The 21,389-nt window shown below is 38.2% G+C and overlaps 1 protein-coding gene across 1 annotated transcript in view; it reads right to left on the reverse strand.

The window, feature by feature from the left end:
- Positions 1 to 21,389, reverse strand: part of LOC114053209 (EGF-like and EMI domain-containing protein 1) — a 726,964-nt gene that overhangs the window by 127,669 nt on the left and 577,906 nt on the right. Inside the window, exons 14-16 of the mRNA XM_027876127.1 lie at positions 14,499 to 14,627; positions 12,027 to 12,155; positions 9,726 to 9,860 (exon numbers count right to left, since the gene is read on the reverse strand). Coding sequence (XP_027731928.1) covers positions 9,726 to 9,860; positions 12,027 to 12,155; positions 14,499 to 14,627 — 393 coding nt within the window. The remainder of the gene's footprint in view (positions 1 to 9,725; positions 9,861 to 12,026; positions 12,156 to 14,498; positions 14,628 to 21,389) is intronic.

Genomic DNA, 21,389 nt, shown 5'->3' on the forward strand with positions numbered 1-21,389 from the left:
TCCTTCCTTCCTTCCTTCCTTCCTTCCTTCCTTCCTTCTTTCTTTCTTTCCTTCCTTTGTCATTTTTGGGAATAAACTTGTGATCTCATTGGTATAGAGACTTCCCAACAAGGGATTTATGTTTTAGAAAGTTGTCTAGGACACAGAGGGTAAATTTGTAGGTGTCAGAAGTGGAATTTGTACCAGGTCTTCCTGGTCCGGTGACTGACTCTTGATCCACTCTGCCTTTTCAGTTTTCTATGGCCACAGAAAACTAAACTAGAGGTAACAGCCATACATCAAACTATAGACTTGACATAGCTTATTGTTGTTAGTGTTTGTTTTTTTTTTTTAATGATATTTCCAAAGGCACACTGGGGCAACGGAAAGTGCTATTATTTAGAGATGTCTCAGTTAAACCTTTGTCCCTCTCTCCAAAGGACCATTTGTACCCCATGGATTTCCCTCTCTGGGAAGATTCTTCCCCGTTTTTCCCCTTCCCCAAATCTTTCTATTTCTATCTTTGGAACACTAGTGTTTATGTAAAAGCCAATGTCTTCCGGAGCTGCTTTTCATCTGTTCTCTATGCTAAAACATATTATCCCTTATAACCCATCAGTTTTTTTTTTTACAGTTCATTATGCAGCATAACTAGGTTTTTAAATTATGTAAGCATCATATCAGGATGTTTAGAAAAATACTATGTGCTATCACCAAATAGAGGCCTCTTTTAAAATGCTGCGTGCATTCTTGGTGAGTTATGCACGATGTATTTTAAATCAGTCTGATAGTTTAGACTCATTCATTTTTCTAAGTATCACATTATGGTGATTACAGAACTTGTGTGTGTGTATGCGTGTGTGTGTGTGTGTGTGTGTGTGTGTGTGTGTCTATAAATGCAGATATAAACATGTAACTTGAATTTTTGAAAGATCCATTCTGTACACAAGTTAGATTTGGAGACCGTAAAATCTCTTTCTGGCCTGTAGGGATGGAAATATATTTGTAAGGGGGTGCAATTTTGTTATTGATAAATTAAGACCATATTGCTTATTACCACTTCTCTCTTAGGACAGTTGTGAAGGATTGGGCTAGGGGAGCAGGCTGGAGTAATGGATAAGCATGCTGGATTGGAGTCTAGGAAATTGGAGTTTGCATTCCACACCACAAACAAGCTGCATGATTCTGGGCACTATTAACTTTTAGGCAAGTTACTTTACTTCTCTTAGTCTCAGTTCCCTGATCTGTAAAATGGGAATGTTAATAACATCTACCTCTCAGCGTTGTTTCTAGAGTCAAATGGGATAATTTGTGCAAAGCATTTGGCAAATTTTAAAGTATTTTATAATTATGAACAACCATTGTGAAATATGCTTTAAGCCGTGAGAATGGGAGAGAATACACAAACCTGTTTTTATTGATATTTTAAAAATCAGTAGGACCTGTATTCTCCTTAATAATGCCATCAACAAAATGTTTGCATCACACAACACTCAGAATGCAGTTAAGATACGGTTACTGAAAAGTTGAGCCTATTTAATATTTTTCCCCATACCACTAAGAGTCCCACCCTAGGATATGTATCTTCACTGTTGAAAGCTAACTCTAATACCTTTGACACATGGAAATTTGTACCTTTAAGTTTCCTTAAAAGATGAGTTTGAAAAAGCAAGCAAAGTTGAAAAATATCAGGGGGGCTAATTATAGGTCTGGATGACTTTTACTCTGTTCTAAGTGCTTGTCAACAGGGCCAGAATGACAGATACAAACTCAAATCATTTAGTTACCTACACAAAAAACAAAAAAACAAAAACCAAATATATGATTGAGCACGTATTAAGTAACCTATCAATCTAGGTTGAGGTCTATCCTTGGGGCAAACATTGTACCCTTTCAAATATGATCAAATCACTAGCAAAGTGCCCCAATACCATATATGTAGGTTTGTTTTTAAATGATAACTGGCACAGAAAACTCAATTCACAGTTTAATCTATGGTCAATGGCCAATGCTTTGCCGCCTTCAGTAGCCAGGCTTTCTAGACAGTAAGCTCCTTAAGGAGGGGAATTACAGGACATCTCAAACTCAGTATGTCCCAAATAACTTTTAGTTATATTTCTGCTCAAGCCCATTCCTCTTCCAAGTTTGCCCATTTTGGGTGAGGATGCCACCATCTTATTAGTCTTCTAGGCTTAAGCATTTGGAATCTTTCGTTCTTCCCTCATCTTCCATCCCCACATAAAATCAGTTTCCAAATCTTGTCAATCCTATCTTCTAACATTTTTCTCTACAATCACATAGCCTCTAGCTTACTTCAGGCCAACATTACCTCTTATTTGGACTACTGTAATAGCCTTCCAATTGGTTATCCTGCTTCCCCTCTGTCCCTACCTTTTCCAATTTACCTTCACAGGTCTCAAATTCTTAATTTTAAAATACAAAGTTAATCAAGTCGCCTGTCTATTAAAAAATCATCTATCGCCCTATTACCAATAGTCTAAAATCCAGGTTGGCATGCAAATCCCCCCTTACAATCTGGCACCCAGCTCTCTTTTCTATGTATTTCACATTATTTACTTTCATTTTTTTGCTTATTCTAGTCAAACTGACTTGCTAGTTGTAGTACATATACGACACACTTGCTGTGTCAGCATAAAAAAGACATTTAAATTCCTTGGGCTTCATTTTCTTCATCAGAAAAATGGAGCGGGAAGAGTTAAAAATTAACATTAATATAAGATATGTTCTGCTGTGTACATGGCAATATTCTTTCTTTCTTTTCTCATTTTGTATTTAAGTTTAAAATGAATAAAAGACTTAGCAAAAAAGAAAAAAAAGAAAAAGAAAAATGGGCATTATACTATCTACCTCATGGGGAAGAGGAACAAATTAGGTAATGTCTGTAAGAATCCTGCAAGCCATGAGCAGGATGCTCTCAGAAAAACCTGTGAAGACTTATATGAGCTGATGCAAAGTGAAACATACTGAGTACAAAGTAACAGCAATATTGTAAGATGATCAGCTGTGAATGACTTAGCTATTCTCAACAATACAATGATCCAAGAGAACAATGAAGGATTTAGGATGAAAAATGCTATCCGTCCCCAGACAAAGAACTGTTGGGGTATGAGTACAGATTGAAGCATACTTTTTTAAAATTTTCTTTATTTTTCTTGAGGGTTTTTTTTTGTCTACGTTTTCCTTCACAACATGAATATTATGGAAATGTTTTGCATGTATAACCTATATCGAATTGCTTGCCTTCTCAGTGGGGGGGGTTTGAGGGGGAAGGGAGAGAATTTGGAACTCAAAATTTTAAAAAAAATGTTAAAAATTGTTTTTACGTGGGAAAAGTAAAATACTAAAGGAAGCATTAAAAAAAAAGAAATTCTGCAAGCCCTAATAACACTAAAGAAGCCTCTTATGTTCTTTCTTTTACTACTCTTCCCCTTTTTCCTTCTCCTTTTTCTCCTTCCTCTTCAGCTTCATCTTTTCAGATGCATAATCATCATCTTGATCATCCACCTCCATATGTTGGCACAATGGGTTATCCATGTCCAAAACGAATTCTCTCTCTAGAAAGCTGCCTCTGTTGTTTCTTCTCATCCTGCATATTTTTTTCAAAGCCTATCTCAGGTTCTACCTCTTTTTTTTTTTTTTTTTGGCTAGGCAATGGGGTTAAGTGACTTGCCCAGGGTCACACAGCTAGTAAGTGTTATGTGTCTGAGGCCGGATTTGAACTCAGGTCCTCCTGAATCCAGGGCCGGTGCCCTATCCACTGTGCCACCTAGCTGCCCCAGGTTCTAGCTCTTACTCAAGAGCTTTCCTGACTTCTTCTCTCCGTCCTAATTATCAGCATGATTTCTCTTGAAAATTTTTTGCTATGATTTTCTATTTTCTTAATTGTATGGATGTTATATAGATGTATATTTCCCTGAAGAATGTAAGTTCCTTAAGGACAGGATCTCTGTCATTTTTGTCACATTCCTAGCACCTAGACATTTAAGAAATATTTGTTGAATTAAATGGAATTATCTCAACTTCGCAACTCCCCTTTCCCCTCCCTCCTACAGCACTTGGCTCCTAACACAACGCTCTGTCCACCGGAGACACATCACAAATACTTGTTCGTGTGCTTATAGGCTCGTAGCTCCAGAGCTTGGAACGATCTCAGAGTCCAACCAGTTTTTGTTGTTGTTGTTGTTGTTCAGTCATTCAGCTGTGTCTGCCTCTTTGTGACCTTATAGGTCATAGCACACCAGTACTGTCTTTGAAGTTTTCTTGGCGAAGTTACTGGAGTGGTTTTTCCATTTCAGTCTCCAGTGGATTAAGGCAAAAGGAAGTTAAGTGACTTGCCCAGAGTCACACAGCTAGTAAGTATCTAGGGCCAGATTTGAACTCAGGTCTTCTTGACTTCAGGCCCAGCACTCTATCCACTGCGCCACCTAGGGTCTGAGGACGCCCTGTCTCCTCTGTCCCCCCTCTCATTTTATAGATATGAGAAAACTGAGGCCAAATTCAGTAAATTATCCAAGGCCAGAGGCAGTATTTGGACCCAAAGCTTTTAAATGTAGATACAATGGCCTTGCTACCATACTTTTTACTTTTATTGGAATGCGACCACTAATTGGGATGGGATGGGACCAGGCCTGTGGTTTCTTTGGGACAATTAGGTCCTAATAAGCAAACTACCTCTACTAGGGTAATTCAACACTATATCCATAACTTGTAATCTTGAACATGGCCTCGAGTACTGTTGAAGTTAAGTGACTTGCCCAGGAAGTCTGCATGGGTGAGAGGAAGGACCCAAACCTAGATCTTTCTGATTCAGAGCCCAACTCTCTGATTGTTAAGCCATACTCTCTAACCACTAATTGGGGGAGGGGTAGGCTGATCTGTCTCTTTTACATGTCCTAAGGCTTCTTATGTTCCCACCGCCTTCAGAATTAAACTGAAGCCTATTCAGCAACAAGATGGTGCCCAGCTAGGCTTTCCATTGATTTATCAGGCTGTCCACCAGAAAAGAAGATAGAGGTATTATGTTTTCACTCTTTTCGGCACCTTCTTTGTTTACCTCATTACTTTTTATTAGTCTAACATCTTTTTTCCGAAAAGAACCATAAATGCGGGCTAGAAAGTTCTTTCAAGTGTCTCCCACTACAACCTAATTAGTATACCCTATCATAGCAGCAGCTCATAAAACAACAGAAAAGTTTTTTTTTTTAAATCAATTATAAGGTTGATGTCTCTTTTGACTTTCTTTGGTGGGCCTGTCCATTTTGATGGCTTAGGGGAGAAGGGAATTTTCCAGTGTGTCCTGGAAGACAGTCACAAATCCTAGTCTCTTTGTTGCACTGACCTCCATTTTCAAAGTTCCTGCAGGAGAGTTGGTACTCAGCTCCCCAGAGCCTTTGGGAGCAGTCTTGAAAAATAAAAAGAAAGGTAAAAGGAGTGCAAATTTGTGTTATAATCTCAAGATAAGCACAAATTTCTGCTATGGCTTGAGGGAATTGGAAGATATACATACACACACACATATACACATAGCAACAAGTAAAATAATATATGGTAATAGGTATATATGTTTATATAACACCATAAATGCATGTGCATCTCAGCATGTTGAAATCTGAGGAGGGAAGAAAAAACATTCTTGCAATCTCTAAGGATTTCTAGCTTTTCCCTTCCAAATTCCCTGCAGAAATCAACATGCTACTATATCTTGTCACTTTGGAAAAACAGATACAGAAACTGATATTTTTTGCTGAAAATACCTTTTAAAAAAGTGGTTTCTTAACACTACCAATGGAAACAATTTTGATAGCTATCTCAGGGAAGACTTGAATAGAAGAACTTAAAATCTAATTTAATTTGGGACAGAAGCTCAGGAAACAATTTGGGAAGTGGCCCCAGGGTAGTGGGGTGGCTGGCTATGGGATTGTTTTACTGGTCCTGGTTGCTTTTGAGAGTTCAGGGGGTCCTCAGACCCTAGAGACTGCCACCATAAAATGATATCTGTGATAGGATCATTAAATATAGGTGCCTTGGGCAGAGAAATGATGGGCTGCCAGACTGGATGGTTCTTTCTGTCATGAATTAACAGGAGATGGAAGAGATGAAAGGGAAATCAGAGGCCATGTAGTTCAGACTACCCATCGTTTTACATACAAGGAAATTGAGACCAATCAACTGGGTTTTCTGTCGTTATTGCTATTTTTATAACCAACATCTTCACCTGAATTAGAATCCCAATGGAAGCAATTCCTAGGTGGGGAAAGATGGCAGTAAGGGAGCCTCGAGCCAACAAAATCCTTTGGTGATGGACCTTAGCTATACATGCTTCCAAATAAATCTAATTATGCTACGTCCAGCCCTGCCCATTCAGTATCTCTCCAAAACTTAACTGGCTTTTCAGAAAAGGGCCCCCCAATTCTGTACGTGAAATGCGCAGAGCTCCCAAGCTGAGCAGCATGAGACCCACCTTCATCTAAGGAAAGTCCAACTTTGCCATCCTGATGTTGACATTGGACTGTCCCTGTATCACAAGGTGCCCGTCTGCAGCCACAGTTTTGATTACAGTCAGCCCAAAATATCCTGGGCTACATGCTGTGGCAAACAAGGCCAGGCCATTGATTGTTTTTTTGTCATCTAATAGATAGGTGGAGGAAACAGGATATTCTGCTGTTCAAAGTAATTTGTGACAGCGCTTACCAACCCGAGTGGTGCTGATGGAAAGCTCTGTTTCATTAGTGTCCCTGAAACAATTTGAGATCTTTAATTAACAATACGTGAGAGGGAGAGACACCGGTTTCTACCTTCAGAATTTTAGAGGGATCTCTGAGGCTTAGAATGATAAGGTTATTTTATTTCTTAAAAAATGCATATAACCCCCAAGAAAACAGCAAGACCTGGTTTTCATCAGGTAAAAACTCTTCAATAGCCCCTTTCTCCTTGATTTCAGCTGCCAATCATGGCTGACTCATTCACTAGTGCCAGTCTTATTTATAATTTCATTTTGTGGTGAGACAAAAATATCAGAATTGGGCAAAGTTATCTGATTGAAAAATAATATGTTTTCCAGAGATTACAGTGACCTCTCTACTTGGCTGATTTACATAGACCTTCAACTTCTTTTCTATCACAGTGGGAATAGTAGAGGTAGCTTTTAGTCTTGTTTATTCAGCAGCTATTTTAAGGAAATGTTATCAGAATAAATTATATTTACCTAGGGGTATGGTTTCCACCTCCCATCCCTTTTCTTCCAAAGTATGATTTCACCACTGGGAAAACAGTCTCTCATGCCTGGGAACCAATTCCTAGCATTAGAAGGTTAAGTCATTGGTTCAGGGCCTCATAGCAAATGTAGATTCTAAGTGTTAGAAATTTATTTTTTCTAACTTCTCTTCACTGACCTTGTTTTCCCTGTCTCCTTGGAAAAAAAATAGATAAGTTTTGGTTATCAAGTAATATGTACATAAATGTGTGTATGTGTGCATGGTGGCATGTGTATATGGAATGTACACAGAGGCATATTGGGGAGGGATTGCCTGGGGTGACTGAGAAATAAAGTGACTTGCCCAGGGACATACAACCAGTGTGGGTTAGAGACAGTACTTGCAGGCCAAATTGGTTTTTTGTACACTATGCCATCTATATTTATACACTATAAATTTTCTTAGCTAATGATCATACTTCAAATTTAGAGAGCATTCTATGGCTTACAAAACACTTTACATACATAATCCCATTTGAACCTCATAATGATGATGTGGAGTACACATTATTATCCCCATTTTTATGGAAAAGGAGACTGAGGCTCAGAGAGATTAAGTGGTTTTCCTAGAGTTACGCAGCTGATAGGCCTGAAGTGGGATTTGAACCAATTTCTTCCAGGGTTCTATCAATTGTGATTCACCTAAGTGGCACCTGTCTCCATGGAACCCCTGTGGGCATTGCTGTGGGCTTTCTCCAGTTATATGGTCATAGGGCAACTCAGAGCAGGAACATGGCAATTTGCATGCAGGACCATGAACATTTGGTAGGCATTCTTTGGAATCCAGCCAAAGGTTAAATTATTTTAAGAGAGACATGAGTCTCTCATATTATTACGTCTTATTTAAAGACATTCAAGGCAACTTTCAGAAATGAGCCCACAGACTAGACATAGGCCTAAAGGCAGAAATACACTTCCTACTCCCCATTTATCTCCTAAAAGACACTCTGGCTATCTGAAGTTTGAAAAAATTGGCCCCAGTGAATAATAATAATTAATAATAATAACAGCAGCTGTTAACATTCAAGCACCATGTGAAACAATTTACAATAACCATCTTTTTGATCCTTACAACAACACTGGGAGGTGGGGAGCTGTTGTTTTCCCCATTTTATAGATGAGAAAACTAAGGCAAGCAGAAGTTAAATGACTCATACAGGGTCACACTGCTAGTAAGTATCTGAGTTCACACTGGAACTCAGGTCTTTTGGACTCTAGGCTCAGTGTTCTATGCGCCAGGGCTCCACCTAGCTGACATATAAAAGGCAACGCATTAAACCATTTTGGTACAGTTGAAAGTATGCAAGATTTGGAGTTGGGGAACCTGATTTTGAATCCTTAATCTACTATTTATTACCTATGTCACCCTGGGCAACTTATTTAACCTTTCTGGGGCTCAGTTTCCTATTCTGTAAAATGAGAGGGTTGGGCTCCATGGGCTATGAGGTCCCTTCCAGCTCTAAATCCATGATCCTTTGGTTTTATAAATCCCTCCTTTAAAGCCCTTTTCCACACAACATTATAGAAATGCCCCCAGTTCAAGTCTTGCCTCTGACAAATACAGGCTGTGTGACTCTGGGCAGGTCATTTAACCTTGTAGGGTCCCAGATGTTTTTCTAAGACCATTAGTCTTCTTGGAAAAGGGTGTTGCCCTTATACCCAATGAAACCAAGTATCTAGAACCTATTTATGTCTCTAATATACTAGAGGGCATGCTCTCCATGTACAAAGGGATATCCCTCACCCATGAAAAGAAGATGGAAGGAGCATTAGAGATGATTGGGCCAAATCTCCTCTTCTTATGAATGAGACAGGTTAAGTAAATGACTTGGCCAGTCAACGAGGTCAGGATGAAATGATCAAGAACTCAGACTCAGATCCTCTGACTTTCCAAGACCCATTGTTAAAATCAAATTCCGTTGTCCCAGAACACTGCACATGACTTCAGACCATTTTGACTAGTTCTCTGTCCAATATTCTCTATGTACTTTGATCGCAAGGCATTTATGTAACAGATGCATGTTTCAGAAAGAACAATTATCCTGACCATATCATTCTCCTCCTCTAGTTGGAAGTCTGTGACTCAGGTCTGCTGGAATGGACGTTCTTTCCATTAGAGAAATGGTTTTTCAGAGTAACCAGATGGTTACCAGCTCTGGGTTCTCTTAACTACTTAGTATACAATGGAGTGATTGGCTCACCTTAATCTTCTTAGTGTGAGATACCCTGAAATTTGATCTTTCTTGCATTGCTAAGGCTTACTCAGTGCTGCCTAACACCAGAGACTGTGAAGATGAGGGTAATTAGTCCATTTCTCCATGTCCCATTTCTTCACCTGCACATGGGGGATTAATGATGCACACTTACCTCCTGGGGCCACCAGCAAATTAACAAATAAGTGACCATGGGGTGTTTGACAAAATGTAAAGCAATGTTAATACTGAGAAGAAAGGAAGTGGTCATCGGATTATACCTTCCTGGCATCTGTTGCCTTGGTAACCAGATTTGCAGGTGCATGAACCATTTTTGGCATCGCATTCCAGGGTGTTTTCCTCCATACACTGACATTCGGAAGAGCAGCCAGCTCCATAGGCTCCCTTGGGACAGGCTGCAAGCAGATTGAAGCAAATTGGTCACCTGCAAACTCAGTTTTCCCTAGTTTAAATTGTTAGCACACAGGCCTGACGCTCTGCAGTGCCTGATTATAGGGGGAAAAAACAAGGGGATCATCCTATCTGCCAAAAACAATAGGGAAAAATGTCTTTTCAAATCAGGCAATTCATTTTCTTTTTGGCAACCTGATGTGAACAGTGAAGCCGGAACTACTTCAAAAGCTTTAGTGCCACTGGGATTGCAATTCCAGCTCAGCATGCTCAATGGGTGCCTGTCATTAGAATTCTTTAAGGGCAAGGTGGAAAAGCACGGGGCCATATTCATTCCACAGCAGCATGGAGATGATGGACAAGCTTCAGTGGGAAGAGTAGCCATTGTTTGAGTCCCATTCATTATATCGTCATCCAAAGTAATTTTACATACTGTGTATCTCGAAAAGGTATTCTTTGGGATGAAGCATTATCTTGGCCACATCTTGGGTAAACTGAGCTTGTGTTTCCCTCAGTCTTTTTTCCATTGCTGTTGAGTTTCAGGGATAGAAGTCAGCATGAAAGTCCTAATTGGGAAGGGTCCTACCTTTGTATTTGGTAAACACATATTTGGTTCTTTCCCAGAGCAGCTGCTTACCATAATTCAATCCTCTTTCCAAAAGACATCTTGGTATCTATAATATGGTATGAATATGAATGTACTTTCCCTTCATTAATAGGTGAGGGCAGAGGGGGGAGGGAAGAGAATCTCAGCAAATGGAGGCTCTTTCTCCACCCTCAAGGACACCAAATGCCCACATGAGTCTTGGCATATCAAACCAATTTGATAGAAAAGTTGGTAGAGTTAACACTTCATCCTCGCTAATGGAACATTAGAAGAGATAACACAAAAAGACAGTTGAGATGCTATTGTCACCTTTCCCTCCATATTCATTCGGGTGGTATTCTCAAACCCACTAACTTCCAGGATTTTCCCTTCTACTGCTTTCTTCCTTGAATAGAAATTTCCCCCTTTCTGACTATAAGCCAGAGTTGCTCTGCTAGGCCTATTCTCTGACTTTCTCCATGAAATGGAGAAATGATGGAAATCTAGGAAAACATGGAGACTCGGTGGTCAACAGGAAAATCACGGTGTTGTGTTTTGAACAGGGAAGATGAAAGAGCTATCAGGTGGAATATGGTGGAACAGTTTGACCATCCCAAATTATATGATTATTTCGACAAATAATGAAAGACACAGGAGTTGCCTTTACTGGTATTTGTCTCATGACTGAAACATTCAATTCTACATCTTAAAAAATATCTGGTTGTATATGCAATAGCTTGGGGACAGCTTTAGAATGGGAGAGTAAAGGCTGGAACCAGTTCCTTAGCAATGTTTCTAAAAATAACAGACTGAAACATTTTGATTGTGTTTTCCTGAGACCTGAACAAGGTTAGTATTCAGAGCCAATATGCAAAGAGAAGAGATTGACTGGGACCCTATTATGGAAAACTTTCCATCTTTGAAAGCCTTTAATACTTTAAAAAAGTATTTACTTCTAAAGAAGTATTATGAACTTCTTAGAGGAAACTCGATGTATCACAACAACATATAAATATCCTGATCCTGTTTCAGTTACCTCTTCCTATGTTTTTTAGAAATGTAGAGGTGTTATGTGTTACAGAATTGCATAAGCTTTGATTTTGAGAAGACTTCAGTAGTCATCTGATCCTAACCCATACCTGAAGGAAAATCCCCTCTATATTGTTCTGGACAAGTCTTCTTGAAAGAGGTAACAAAAAATCCCAACTACCCAAATATGACACAAAAGTTAACAAAGAAAATTTGCAAGCTATGTAAACATATTTTTGTGCTCATTCACATATTTTCCCATGAGTCCTCCAAAGGAAAATGTTGAAATCATAGATAGGTTTTCATGAAGCATGAGTCAGGTGTTGCTAGAGGAAGTATTAACATTCCCTTGAAGGAAGACCGTACTCAGTTCCATTCTCTATGCTCTATAAGGTATCTGTAAAGGATACCAGAAAATAATCGTCTCAACAATATTTTTCTTGTCTTTGTAAGAAATAAAATGACTATATCCTTTTGGGATGGAACTAAGCACATTCATCTTTCTGAGTCTTTATTTTATGCACGGAGATTGGACAAATAAATGAATGTGACTTACTCAGATGGCAGAACCGACCATAGAGTCCTGGATCACATAGACAAACTCCATAGACCCTGTGGCAATAGCTGTTGTGGGCACACATACATTTCTTTTTGCAATCCTTTCCAAAGAATCCTTTAGGACATCCTAGATGGGGTGAGGACATACAAAGAAAGCATTGGTCTATGTGCAAAATTATATATTTTTTTTTAAATAGAGATGGGTGAAGTGGGTATCTGCATTTGAATACTTCAATACCCTGATGTTTATTGTAATGATGCTAAAATGCTAAAAATCATAATTCATACTTCATAATGTCTTCAGGTTTATAAAGCACTCTTCTCAAAACAAATCTATGAAGTAGGGTCATAATTCCAATTTTTGATAGATGCTTTCGGAGAATGAGAGCACCAGTAGAATTTTAGCTGTTCATACATGGAAAGAACTGGAGAATGAGGGAATCAGGATCAGTCCAGAGGTATGTACATGGGTGAGAGATTATTGACTTTTACCAGCATGTTAATTTTGGGAAGAAATGAATAAAGGAAATAATGGCATTAGGGTGCCTGTGTGTTTCTCTCTGGTTCCTGGACACAACTGAGAGCCCTTGATTGGTCATGCCTTTTTGGGTCTCATATCCACTGTACTCAATGATGTAGAAACTTGATGGGACAATCAGTAGGATCAGTGGTGAGGAGGGTCCAAGAGAGTGTAGATAGCTGGATCCCTGTAACAATGGTACTGAAAGATTTGAGTCCCAAGCATTGAACTTCTAACTTTTCTTAAATGACTGGGTTCTTAAATTACCGAATCTCTTAGATTAGTTTGGGGATGTCTACTTTTGGAGGAAATGTGGAAATTCACAATTAGTGAATGATTTAATATATTTGATTTTATTCATGTTGGTTTATTGATCATGAGAAATGAACTTTAATTTGTCAATCCACACTTGTGTGCTTGACTCCATTATGCCCTGTTCATTTGATTAATATCCCCTGAAATGTAACAATAAAGGGCAGAGTCCAGTCTCCATGTGTATGTGTGGTAGGGGTTCTGAGGACATGAATTAGATAAAGCCATATATATCACATCTCACACTAATCGCATGACACCTGTTATGTAGGATGGGGCAGGCTTGTAGAACAGAGATAGCAAGCTCTTTAAAAAACCAGAGAGTGTTGCTTAGTGTTTCCTTGGTTCTTCCTTTGGCATTCAGTGGAGTGTATTAAAGTGAATTGATACTGTTGGTACCTGGGATCAGATCAGATCAGATAAGTGAGTATTAGCTCTCTCTGTTTGTTAAGTGGATAATGAAATTGTGACTCAAAGATGCTAAATGACTTGTCCAGGTTACATGAGTATTAATGATATGGTGGTTGTCCTTTGTTCTCGAAGAGGAGCAAAATGACATCACTATGTTAGAGTCAAGTTACAATGTGTCTGACTGTGGTTGATCAGACCAATAAAAGCTCAGAACGCTCAGGGCAACAGGTTGGGCACAAGTCGTCTATCACTAGTAATGATACATTCGGGCATTTGAAGAGCATATTATATCCAGGATATAATTTTAGCATCATAACCCTGTAAGTTAGGTATTACAAGTATTACCATATCTTTTTTGGGTTACCTTCTAACTTTTGCATATTTGATTTTTTAAAATATTCATTTGTCTTATTTTTATTTATTTATTTATTATTTTTAATTTATGAACTAAAACAAGCATTTCCATAACATCATAGAATAAAAAAAATGATTGCACATGAAATTTGCAAATGCATTATGTACAACTTGCTATTCCTTTTAAATATATAATAAAATTATCATGTAACTTTCTGGTTTTTTTTTCCTTTTTTTCTTTTCCCCCACCCTAGAGATGGTTACCATTAGACATATATATATAATATATATATGTAAAATTATTCTATATATAGTTTTATTTATCGATTCTTTCTCTGGATGCAGTTAACATCTTCCTTCATAGTTCTTTAGAGCTATACTTCATTCATCTGTAATAGAGCTATGATACAATGATGTCTTGTATTATACCTCTTTTACAGATGAATGAAGTGTGGCTCTAAGGAGCTAAGTTGCCGGCCCACGATCAGTGAATCGGTAACCATTTATTAAGGGCCAGAGGCAAGATTTGAAGTGAGATTTTTCTGATTGTAATTCCAGCACATATCCGTTATGCTATACTGCCCCTGAAAATTAGACTCTGAAAGGTGATTTGACTCGCCATGGCCATACAGCCAGAAAGTGTCTGAGCTGGTTTAGGTCCTCTTGACCACAGCTGGAGCACTCCTTCTATTACATCATCATCCATCAGGTCATTTAAATGGGTTAGATGATTTTTACAAATACAGAGCCCTAATTTCAGATAAAAAGCTGTGTGGTAGAATGCTGAACGAGCCATTCATTAACATGCTTCTTATTAGGAGTATTCAGGTGCCCAAACCGAAATCATCTGCAGTTAAAGACAGGATCCCATACCATCCTCACAGATCTTCCCATGAACTCCAGGGGGACAATGACACTGGCCTGTTACAGGGTCACAGGAACCTCCATTCTGACACTTACAGATACCCTTACACTCTTGTCCATAGGTCCCTGGGGGACAAGCTGTAAAGCAAATGGAGAAGATGAATGAAAAAAAGAGCCCATTCATTGTATCACCAGGGGAGAAAATAATGCTTTCTTGTCATCTTGGTACAATGATACCAGGTAATTAAGAATGAAGCCACTTGTAGAACAGGGAAATGTCATTGTTAGGTTCCTATATTGGATAACATTGTCATTCCTGGGGGACTTGTCATTCCAACTGGATGAAAAATGAGAGCTGAAAGAGCAGGTAATAAGGTTCAAATATAAATTTCACTTTTTTTGGATAAACTTTAATCACAAATTTTTAAAACTATTCTAAGGTCTTTGCTATACAACTTTGGGCCACATTAATGAGATGTAAACTACATGTACTACTCAGAAAATAAAAAGAAAGTGAAAATATATGTATTTTAACTAGCAGCCAATGCAGTGAAGCCTCTCTTGAGAATTCAGAGATGTGTTTGCATTGTCAAAGATTGATGAAGTTAAGCAAACAATCCTGTTTAGAGGAAGCCTTTTAGTACTCCAATGTAAAATAAATTAAAAATAGACCTCCCAACTTATTTTCATCTTAATTTGAAATAATGCAGCTGCTGGGATAATCTTTACTAACCACAATAAATGATATTCATTTTTTTAAAAAAGCCACATTAAAAAATAGAGAAACTACGTGATATATCATTCTTTACCTTTTACTTTATTCTCTGTTCCCCATGGTAACATGGGAAGATCATTTCTATTTCATTTTCTCTTCCCTTTCAAATAGTTGCCTAATAAGGAAGGAAGGAATAAAGGAAGGAAGGAAGGAAATAAAGAAGGAAGGATGGAGGGAGAGAAGATATGATGGAAGGAAAGAAAGTAGGGAAAGAAGGAGGGAAAAAAGAATGGAAATAAGGAGAGTAGAGGAAGTAAGAGGAGAGTAAAGTATAAAGAATGGAGAGAGGGAAGAAGCAAGGAAGAAAAAGAAGATGGGAGAGAAGAAAGAAAACCATGAGCTAAACATTTATAATAATTATTACATTTTTCTCCTACTTTAATCTTTTCCAAAATGGATAATATTCTTTCTCTGGACCCAAATATCTTCAATTAAAATGGGCTTTTCTATCAGAATTTAGAAAATAAGAGATAAAGAAAAGGGATAAATCCTAGAAATACTTAAGCATGATGAATAATCCCAATTCCCTTCAGAAATTTATAAAATTTCTAGAGCACAGCAAGCCTGTGGGACACTGAAATACTACTGGACTGAATTTTAAAGCAGTTCACCTGTAACCAGGAATGGGACATTTCATGGATCAATACTTAATAAGCACATGAAGCATGCTAAACATCATCCAACAGATACAAATCTAGGCCTGGCCTCGCCAGATTTTGCTCTGGTTTTTGGGTGAAAAAAATGTCAAGCTAAGGAAATAAAAGGGAGAGAAGACATCTTGGTATGGATAGACTTGATGGGATTCATGAAGTACATGGAAGCTAACTTGCATTATCCTCTGGAATAACTCATAGTCTACTATTTTAGGTTTATAGATGATACACGGTATTGCTGAAATATACAGACATGTTATTAAACCAAAGAGAAAAAAAAAAACTTCATTAGTAGAGTTCAGATCAGATCCATAGGCCAGAAATACTAACGATTTATCTATTTCATCATGTGGTTTCATTAAAATACCAAAGACATTTTGTTACTTCATGCCAGATGCCCCTCACTCCTTCAGCCTCACATCCCAAAAGACAACTTATCAATCCACCAAAATTTTACTCAAGACCAATCTCCTTAGTGAAAACGTCCCAGACTAATCTAAAAAGACAGGGTGGTTTCATGGGTAGTGCTGAATGGCACTGAATCAGCAAGTCCTGGATTCAAATACCAACTCTGATCCTTACCAGCTGTGCAACATTGAACAATTTACTTATCCTCAATTCCTTCATCAGTAAAATGAGAGAGTGGGAAGTTTGTTGCTAAGTTATTTCAGTCACGTCAGTTACAGCATCAGTGACACCATTTTGGTATTTTCTTGGCAGAGATACTGGAGTGGTTTACATTTGCCTTCTCCAGTTCATTTTACAGTGACTTGCCCAGGGTCACATAGCTAGTCAGTGTCTGAGGCCAGATTTGAACTCATGAAGATGAATCTTCCTGATTCTATGTCCAGTGCTCTATCCACTGTGCCACGTAGCTGGTGGAAATAAGTGATCTCTAAAACCCTTTCCAACTCTAAATCTATGATCTTATAATCTCATCTAGCCCTAATGAAGAATTCCAAACTCAACCATACTGACATTCAGAGTCCAGTCTATTTCCTCACTTACTTAAAACTGCTACATTGCAATTGATTAATTCTGTGTATGAGTCATACACACACATCACTTACACTTACGTATGCGTATGAATGATGCATCTCTTCCTTAGAAGGTAAGCTCCATATGGGCAAGAACTATTTTTATTTTCCTTTTGTATCTCTATCCTTATCGGCTCACTGTGCTTTCTACAAAGTGGGTGCTTAATAGATCTGTGTTGAATTGAATTCCTCTCCCCTGCCCAGCTGATTCAGAGCAACTGTCTTAAACCACCTGTATTCAAGTCTGTCTCTGCTCTGGTAATCCCCTCCATTTGAAAGGGTAGTCCATTTGGAATCAGTGATTACCCTGTCAAATCCCACATCTTCTATTTACTACTTGACCAAATGACTTTATATCTCTAAGTCTCAGTCTGTGCATCTGCAAAATGAGAAGTTTGGACCCATTGATCTCTAAGTTTCTTTCCATCCACCCTAATTTACGAGCTGTGCAATGTCACTCAACCCATTATAAGACTACATCTAAATTTCTCTGCCTTTTCCAGCTCACAGATCTGCTGGACAAGGTTTAATATGCTTCATGTGCTTATTAAGTATTGATCCCTGAAATGTCTCATTCCCGGTGACATGTCTGCTACTTTAAAATTCAATCCAGTCACATTTCAACGTGCCAAAGGATTGCTGCACTTTGGAAATTTTCTGAATTTCTGAAGGAAAGTGGGATTGTTTGTCATGCTTAAGTATTTCTGATTCATTCCTTTTCTTTATTTCTTGCTTTCTAAAATCTGACAGAAAAAAACCCTCATTTTAATTGCTACAATTACTGAACATTTTTTTAAAATGATATTGATTATTTTGTTTTTATAGCATCTACACTCAAGCCAAATGAGATGATATTTATAAAGCACTTAGCATAGTACATGGCAACCAAACAACCCAATAAATATTTGGTGCTCAGTCAATGCTTATCTCCTTCCCTTCGCTATACTTTTAAATGTCTCTCTCTCTTGTGTTCTAGACATGGTCACTGTTTTAGTCTCAGTCATGTCTGACTTTTCACGACCTCATTTGGGGTTTTCTTGGCAAAGATACCGGAGTAGTTTGCCATTTCCTCCTCCAGCTTGTTTTACAGAAGAGGAAACTGAGGCAAACAAGGTTAAGTGACTTTGCCCTGAGTCACACAGAGGCCAGATTTGAGCTCAGGAAGATAAATCTTTCCTACCCTAGGTCTGGCACTCTATCCACTGTGCCACCTAGTTGCCTCTTCTGTATAGGGATTGAACCCTTGTAACAAGGATTAGAAGAGAGAGGGGAAAAAACAGTTCAGTAAAATCATACAATATATCAATTACATCTCATAGTATATGTGATGTTCTGGCTATGTAGGCCCCCACCTATGTAAAGTGGTGAGGGAGGCAATGAATATATTCTCTAAACAATAAGATTTATTCACTATTTCTTTCAGTGTAAGAGGAAGAAAGAATAAATGCTTATTAGTTGGAAAAAACATTTAAAAAGAATTAATAAGTACATTTATTTCTTGTTATTTCCTGAGATAGTGTCCAGGAATATTTTGTTCCTGTGTTAAAAACCCACTCATTCCTAAGTGATAATATTAGCACGTGAAGAATTTCCACAGTTGCTGAGAGCCTACGGACTGGTTGTCTTTATTGTGTCAGGCTCTATTTTCCAATATTCCTGTATTGTTTTTTTGGGTTGACCTGTCAGTCTTTTTCATGACCCCAACTGGAGATTGAGTGGACCCAGAAGATGGTCAGCAAGAAGTGGGTCTTCTATGGGAAGACATTGACAAAAATCCCAGGGACTAAGAAATAAGCCACAGAGGGGGCTACAATCCACACCAGCAAAGAGTGGATCATCCGAAGAGTATGCCAATGGGACCAAGGACCCACAAAAATAGCAAAACAAAATATTCCAATCTGACAGAGCTGAGAAAGATACTTTGTTCTCATTCCTTATTCTGCACTTTATGGAATTCAGAAATTCAATTATATATCTGACCTTATATGTTCTATTTAGTGGAGAATCATCCTAAATGGTGGCTACTATTTCAAACACCACAACTTCATACCAATATTTATGGCATTTAAAGATTTTCACAACCTGGCCCCTTCCTACTTTTCCCATCTTTTGACAATTTATTCACCTCCACAAACTCTATGATCCATCTCTACTGTTCTACTGGCTGTTCCTTGAACACAACACTGCACCTCTCATTGCTAGGTATTTGTAAATGGCTGTCCCCTGTGCCCAGAATGCTCTTCCTCATCACTTCCTCATCTTAGTTTTTCTAGCTTCCTTCAAGATTCAGCTCCAATGCCACGTCTTCCTGTTGGTGGCCTTTCCTATTTCCTCCAGCTATTATGGTCTCCGAGATTACCTTTGGGTCACTCTGTGTAAGTCTCATGTTATTCTCATGTTGTCTTCTCCATTACTACATAAGATTCTTGAGCTCCTGGACTATTTTTTGTTTTTCTTTGTATCTCTGGCACTTAGTACAGTGCCTGGTACACAGAAAGTGTTGATTAAATGCTATTGACTAATTGACTCACTATATCCACATGACAATGGCATTTAAAGGACCTTCACTGTAGATAGATCAATATAAGCCAGGATTTCTAGATTTGGCAATCAGAGTACTGAAGATTATACGAAAATACAATATTAGCTTTAGCTTAACCGAATCACTTCTCTGCTCGATTGTCCAGGTTTTTGTCTGTTTGTTTGGTTTTGATTTTAGTCTTAGGAAAACTCCTGGTGTGAAAATTCACTCCATCATTACAGATAAATTCATGTAGCTAAGCATCAAGCATTTATTGAGCGCTTTGTGTGATAGACACTGTGCTATATTGAGAGTACACAAAAACAAGGCAAAAACAGTCGGCAGCCTCAAGGAACTCACAATCTAATTGGGTAGACAACATGTACAAAAATGGGTGCATATGCACACCCATGGTCCCTTAGCTAGACCATGCCCTGTTGGCTGCTTCGCTAAAGGGTGACAATTTGTAATCCACAGACTGAGATGAAAGGTGAACGCCTCTGGTCACATAGTCTGATTACGTCAGAGATACAACCTGAGTCCAGGTCTTCCTGATTCCGAAGCTGGCTCTTCATTAACCAATGGACAAAGTACCGGACCTGGAGTCAGGATGTCCTGAGTTCAAATTCAGCCTCAGATTCTTACTAACTGTATGACCCTGGGCAAGCCACTTAATCATAGTTTATTAAGTGTTTAATAAGTCATAAACAGTTACCTTATCTTTAAAATGAGATAATAATGGAGGCTACATTGCAGAATTCTATTTATAAAGCACAGTGCCTGGCACAATTATGTGCTTAATAAAGGACTGTTTGCTTCCTTCTTTCATACTACAGTGCCTCTAGTAGTTTTTCTACATTTAAATTTTGAGATGGGAAATCTACCCTCTGTCCTGACACTCAGGGGGCTAAAACTAAGCATTGCTAATCTATTATAATAATCTGTATATTCTGTAATTTGTATCTCAAAATGAATGAATAGTCCTTCAAACAAAACAATAAAATATATCTTTTACATTTCATTGTTCACATTTGTTGAGGAGCAGGGAGGGATGAGCATTTATTAAATGCCTGCTATATGCCAGGCACTATGCCAATATTTACAAATATCATTTCGTTTGATGCTCATAACACACCAGTGAGGTGGGTGCCATTATTACACTCTTTTTTATAGCACGCACATTTCATTTCTTTAAATACATTTTCATTTAGCCTCATAGCACAAGGGTTGTTTTTATTCTCTTTTGCTTAGTCTGCATTATTTTATCCTGGATAGTTTCTCATGATGAGATTATGTTAAGAAAGAAACACAGTGCTATTTTATGTTTATGTATCTTTATACACATATAGATATAAAATATCCAACTCCATTTAATGATATTTGGAGAGTAAAGTTTTGCCTCCCTTGTGAAGAGGGGTATCTTACCAGAAATTAATACATCATTTAAATGGTAGGAATTTTTAAAGCCTCTGAAATACAGGGATCCTTTATTAGCTTTTATAGCTGATGAATAAATAGGACACTTGAAGAAAACAATGATCTAATTTGCTATCATTTGCTAAAGAATGGAAAAAACAAACAAATCATAACAAGAACCCATTTTTCTGATATTTGGTTAAAACTTCCATCTCTATGTTTTTACTGCTTATCTCTCTGGTAAATTCATAAGGTCATAAACGGAGAGCTGAAGGAGATTGAGAGGTCATCTATCTAGTCCAACCATCTCATCTTACAGACAGGGAAACTGAGACTCAGAGATGTTAAGTGACCAGCCCAAGTTACACAGATACTAGATGTCACAGCCAGGATCCAAATCGAGGCTGCCTGACTCCGGAACTCGGACTTATTCCAAGCTCTTTGAATGGAAGGACAATTTCACTTTTCATCTTTGTATTTGTAGCCCCAAACACAGCA

This window comes from Vombatus ursinus, unplaced genomic scaffold (assembly GCF_900497805.2).
Source record: "Vombatus ursinus unplaced genomic scaffold, bare-nosed wombat genome assembly UNPS02014810.1, whole genome shotgun sequence".
NCBI classification, from domain to species: Eukaryota; Metazoa; Chordata; class Mammalia; order Diprotodontia; family Vombatidae; genus Vombatus; species Vombatus ursinus.